The following is a 5,228-nucleotide window of genomic DNA, read 5'->3' on the forward strand; positions in this document are numbered from 1 at the left end:
CCATGTGTGAGATTCCTCTCTTTCGGGCGATAACACTTGGAAGATTCCTCGACTTGTAGGCTGAAGTGTCCCGCTGCGGGTATACCGGAGGCTATAGTGTGCCAAATGGTGTCAAACCTAGCTTTCCATGTGTATATGTCCTAAACAAAACTAAACCTACCAAAAAGTATGTTGGTGGAACCCCGCGCGGAGAAATCTAGGGGGGTAGACCCCCCGAGGCACGCAGACCGCCGTTTTCGGGGGGGAACGATCGCCGGGGCACCGGAATGCCACCAAAACTTGCAAGTGGACCTAGGATATGTGTCAAAGTGTGTTGGAAGGTGTGATTCACCAAACGGTGCAAGGCATAGCTCCCATGCGTGAGATTCCTCTCTTTCGGGCGATAACACTTGGAAGATTCCTCGACTTGTAGGCTGAAGTGTCCCGCTGCGGGTATACCGGTGGCTACAATGTGCCAAAGTGTTCCAAACCTAGATTTCCATGTGTATATGGCCTAAACAAAACTAAACCTATCAAAAAGTATGTTGGTGGAACCTCCCGCGGAGAAATCTAGGGGGGTAGACCCCCGAGGCACGCAGACCGCCGTTATCGGGGGGTAACGACCGCCGGAGCACCGGAATACCACCAAAACTTGCATGTGGACCTAGGATATGTGTGAAAGTGTGTTGGAAGGTGTGATTCACCAAATGGTGCAAGGCATAGCTCCCATGTGTGAGATTCCTCTCTTTCGGGCGATAACACTTGGAAGATTCCTCGACTTGTAGGCTGAAGTGTCCCGCTGCGGGTATACCGGTGGCTACAATGTGCCAAAGTGTGCCAAACCTAGCTTTCCATGTGTATATGGCCTAAACAAAACTAAACCTATCAAAAAGTATGTTGGTGGAACCTCCCGCGGAGAAATCTAGGGGGGGTAGAGCCCCCGAGGCACGCAGACCGCCGTTATCGGGAGAGAACGACCGCCGGAGCACCGGAATACCACCAACACTTGCATGTGGACCTAGGATATGTGTGAAAGTGTGGTGGAAGGTGTGATTCACCAAATGGTGCAAGGCATTGCTCCCATGTGTGACATTCCTCTCTTTCAGGCGATAACACTTCGAAGATTCCTCGACTTGTAGGCTGAAGTGTCCCGCTGCGGGTATACCGGTGGCTACAATGTGCCAAAGTGTGCCAAACCTAGCTTTCCATGTGTATATGGACTAATAAAAACTAAACCTATCAATAAGTATGTTGGTGGAACCTCGCGCGGTGAAATCTAGGGGGTAGACCCCCCGAGGCACGCAGACCGCCGTTTTCGGGAGAGAACGACGGCCGGAGCACCGGAATGCCACCAAAACTTGCATGTGGACCTAGGATATGTGTGAAAGTGTGGTGGAAGGTGTGATTCACCAAATGGTGCAAGGCATTGCTCCCATGTGTGACATTCCTCTCTTTCGGGCGATAACACTTGGAAGATTCCTCGACTTGTAGGCTGAAGTGTCCCGCTGTGGGTATACCGGTGGCTACAATGTGCCAAAGTGTGCCAAACCTAGCTTTCCATGTGTATATGGCCTAATCAAAACTAAACCTACCAAAAAGTATGTTGGTGGAACCTCGCGCGGAGAAATCTAGGGGGGTAGACCCCTCGAGGCACGCAGACCGCCGTTTTGGGGGGGGGGGGGGATGACCCCCGGAGCACCGGAATGCCACCAAAACTTGCAAGCGGACCTAGGATATGTGTAAAAGTGTGTTCGAATGTGTGATTCACCAAATGGTGCAAGGCTGTGTGGCCGGCCTCTTTTTCAGGCGATAGCACTTGGAAGATCCCCCGAACGCGGTTTTTTTACTCCGAAACCCTGATATGTTGGAGGGGAGTAAGGACTTAGAGTACTTGTCGTATAGCAAAAATATGGTATAAACATTGCATTAATCAAGATGTGGTACTTGTCATATTTCAAGAATAAAATGTAAGCATTAAAATAAGTACAATATAGAAATAAAAAGGAGAAAATACCACAAGGCACACGGCAAAGGAAAATGTGCACGGCAAAGCAGCCTTTGCCGTGCGACTGTTCAAAGCGCACGGCAAAGCAGCCTTTGCCGTGCGGGTGGGGCTGGCGCACGGCAAAGGACCTCTCACGGCAATGCCTTGTTCTCTTTGCCGTGCGTCTTTTCATTGCCGTGCGCTTTCCTGAGGCTTTGCCGTGGGTCCTCTTTGCCGTGCGATGCTCGTTGCCGTGCGTTTTTTGTTTATGTTGCACGGCAAAAGGTGGATGCACGGCATCTGTATATACTAGTATAGTTAGCATCACATCACAGTACACTAATTTAAGAAGCACTTGTTGAGAAAGAGAGAGAGAGAGAGTCATCAAGCTGATTGCCAGAGCCGGCAATGGCGTCATACGCTAGGCCATGGGAATACAGACTGCGGAAGTACCTCCTGCTTCTGGCGATGGTGGTGGTCACGGTCACGTATGCCGTGGCCTTCAACCTGCCCGGCGGTGTCTGGAGAGAAACCGCCCACGACCACCTCCCCGGTGATCCAATCTTCCGGAGCACCAACTACCGCCGTTACCTGGTCTTCTTCTACTGCAACGCACTCGCGTTTGCTGCGTCACTTGTGGTCATCGTCCTCATCCTCGTCCTCGACATTCGGCACGACAAGGAAAAGGAGACCGTCTGGCTCGTTTCTGACGTCGTGCCGCTACGAGTACTCCTGTTGGTGGACTTTGTCGGCCTCATGGGTTCTTACGTCGCCGGCAGCTGCCAGGACAAGGTTTCCACCATGTACTTCTCTGTGTTGGTGGCCGCCGTCTTGGCATACATCGTGCTTCAGACGGTGCTGAGTTGGTGGTCTCTAGGCAAGATCTCCGGCTCCAGCGGCGCGATGTCGGTCCCCAACGCGGGCTCCAGCGGCGTGCCGAGGATCATGGAGGAAGAACGGCCTCGCGAGACCCGGAAGAAGCTGAAAGTCGAAGAACGGTTCCGCAAGGTCCTGATGCTTTTCTCAACGTTCGTGCTGAGTTTTTCGTACGTCGCAGGGTTGAGCACACCAGGCGGCTACTGGAAAAGCAATGAGGCCCGCCACCTCCCCGGAGACGCGATTCTCAGGGACCGCCAGGGCGTGCGCCTAACGATCTTCTTACTCTGCAACACCACCGTGTTCCTGGCGTCCCTTCTCATCATCATTCTTCTCATCATCAACAAGAAGCTCCTCGAGGAAACGGAGATGTCTCTCAAGCTCTACGGGTGCATCCTCGCCGTGCTGGTCGGTCTCTTCGGCGCGTACACTGCAGGCAGCTGCAGAAAGGTGGACACCACCGTCTACCTGGTCAGCCTGGTCGGTGCCATTGTGATGTACATTGAACTCCATCTCTCTGTTCTTGGACCTGCCATGACAGCCATGAAGGGGAACTATTTGTGGACAAGTATCCAATGTCTCTACAATTCAGCCGCAAAATGGTTGGAAGACAGAAGAAAATCCGACGATGGCAGGTAACACATGCATGGACTTACTTCTTCGTCTCCAAATCATTGGCTTTCATGGTATGCACATGACTCTATTTCATACTCTGCATTTACTAGCCAGGCCCTGAACAAGTCTCGTTCTCTTGTTCTACTACTCGCCACCCTTATGGCCACCACCACTTACAAGGTGGGGCTGGATCCACCAGGTGGATTTTGGGAAAGCAACGGCCGCTATAACATCATCGCCGGCGACCCGCTGCTCCTGAAGATGAACCCACGGCGTTACAAGGCTTTCTACTACTGCAACTCGGTTTCCTTCGTGGCATCCTTGGTTGCCATCGTAATGGTTCAGAAGGGCCTTCTCGTTTGGCACCACATGCTGGAGGTGGCCATGGCACTGGGATTGTTCGGCCTCATGGGCGCGTACCTCGCCGGGAGCCTCGGCCACGACGTGAAGACCTCCATTTACATCATGGCCTTGTTTGGCGCCGTCCTGGTCTACTTCCTGATCCATATCGTCTTTTTCACGCTCGACCGTGATGGTGAACCGAATGATGATTTGAACAAGCTATTGGAGAAGAGGCGCAAGTGGCTGCTCCTCTTCGAGATCTTGGCCGCGGCCTATACCTACCAGGCCGGCGTCTCCCCTTCGAGCAACTTCCTGTTAGGGTCGGACAAGGTGCTCCCGTACTACTTCCAGATCCACTACGAGGTCTTCTTCTACTGCAACTCGGCGAGCTTCATGGTTTCAATGGCCCTTATTATCCTCCTCACCAACACCAAGCTGTACAGGGCAGTTATACAAAGCAATGTTCTCTCAGTCTTCACGGCGGCCGGCTTGATTTGTCTTATGGGTGCCTTTTTCGCCACGGGATACACGCGAAATATCAACACATCCATCTACATCTTCGCGTTGGTGGCCGTGGTCCTCTTCTTCGTAGTGCTACTGTCCGTGGTGTTTTTGTTGAATAAGCGCAAGAAGAGTAGTGGCATTATCGACACGCCAGCTGAGACATGCACAGAAGAGAGGACAGCGATGGAAGAAGAAGAAGAAGAAGGAAAAAGGCACGCAAGGCGCAAGTACCTGATGATGCTAGGAATCCTGGTTGCGAGCGTCACCTACCAGGCCGGCCTGAAACCTCCGGGCGGAACGTGGCTGAGCAGCTACGGCGGATACGAGGCGGGCAACCCGGTGATGCATGACAGCAGGAGGACTCGGTACCTCGTCTTCTTCTACGGCAATTCCACTTCCTTTGTGGCGTCCATTGTCGTCATTGTGCAGCTGCTGCGGAAGCCACTACAAGAGAGCAATGGGTGGCTCACGGTGATCGACACGACGATCCTGCTGGATTTGGCTGCTCTACTAGGGGCATACATAGCTGGCTCCAGCAGGGGGTGGGAGACGTCCGCCTGCTTCGTCGCGGTGATCATCGTCGTGCTGGGATGCTTGGCAATACCTACGGTGCTATCATTCTGCTGTTCTAGGAATCATGCTACCCCGCAGGAGGGTCAGCATGGCAGCCAAGAAAGTCCTCCTCAGTCACAGGGACAGCGAGTGGAAATGTTGTGATTTCGTTATCGGTCTGCTGACTAGGCCATTACTCTTCGATGTACAACCAAGCTTATGTAAAACTTACTACTACTTCCTGTTACTATGTTGTATTGTGATCCAAATTCATATACTAAAGGGAGGCTAACTTCTGACGAGCGGAGCGAGGCACGTCGTGCCCTGCAGGGACGCCTGCGAAGGGGGGTGCGGGGGGCGGCAGCCCCCCGCGGTA

At 52.9% G+C, this 5,228-nt stretch overlaps 1 protein-coding gene across 1 annotated transcript; it reads left to right on the top strand.

Moving 5' to 3' along the window:
* Nucleotides 1–2,371: 2,371 nt before the first annotated feature.
* On the top strand, nt 2,372–5,017 carry LOC124672384. The gene is made up of 3 exons (XM_047208620.1): nt 2,372–2,872; nt 2,933–3,474; nt 3,565–5,017. The coding sequence occupies exons 1-3, from the start codon at nt 2,372–2,374 to the stop codon at nt 5,015–5,017; spliced, it is 2,496 nt and encodes an 831-aa protein (XP_047064576.1).
* The last annotated feature ends 211 nt before the right edge of the window (nt 5,018–5,228 follow it).

The sequence above is a fragment of the Lolium rigidum genome, chromosome 7 (assembly GCF_022539505.1).
Source record: "Lolium rigidum isolate FL_2022 chromosome 7, APGP_CSIRO_Lrig_0.1, whole genome shotgun sequence".
NCBI lineage: Eukaryota > Viridiplantae > Streptophyta > Magnoliopsida > Poales > Poaceae > Lolium > Lolium rigidum.

Excerpts from the sequence above, each read along its gene's own strand:
- LOC124672384 (XM_047208620.1), top strand. The coding sequence starts at position 2,372 with ATGGCGTCATACGCTAGGCCATGGGAATACAGACTGCGGAAGTACCTC. Across the intron at positions 2,873-2,932 it reads GCTCCAGCGGCGCGATGTCG|ACCCGGAAGAAGCTGAAAGT; the intron begins GTCCCCAACGCG and ends CGGCCTCGCGAG. Across the intron at positions 3,475-3,564 it reads AGAAAATCCGACGATGGCAG|CCAGGCCCTGAACAAGTCTC; the intron begins GTAACACATGCA and ends TGCATTTACTAG.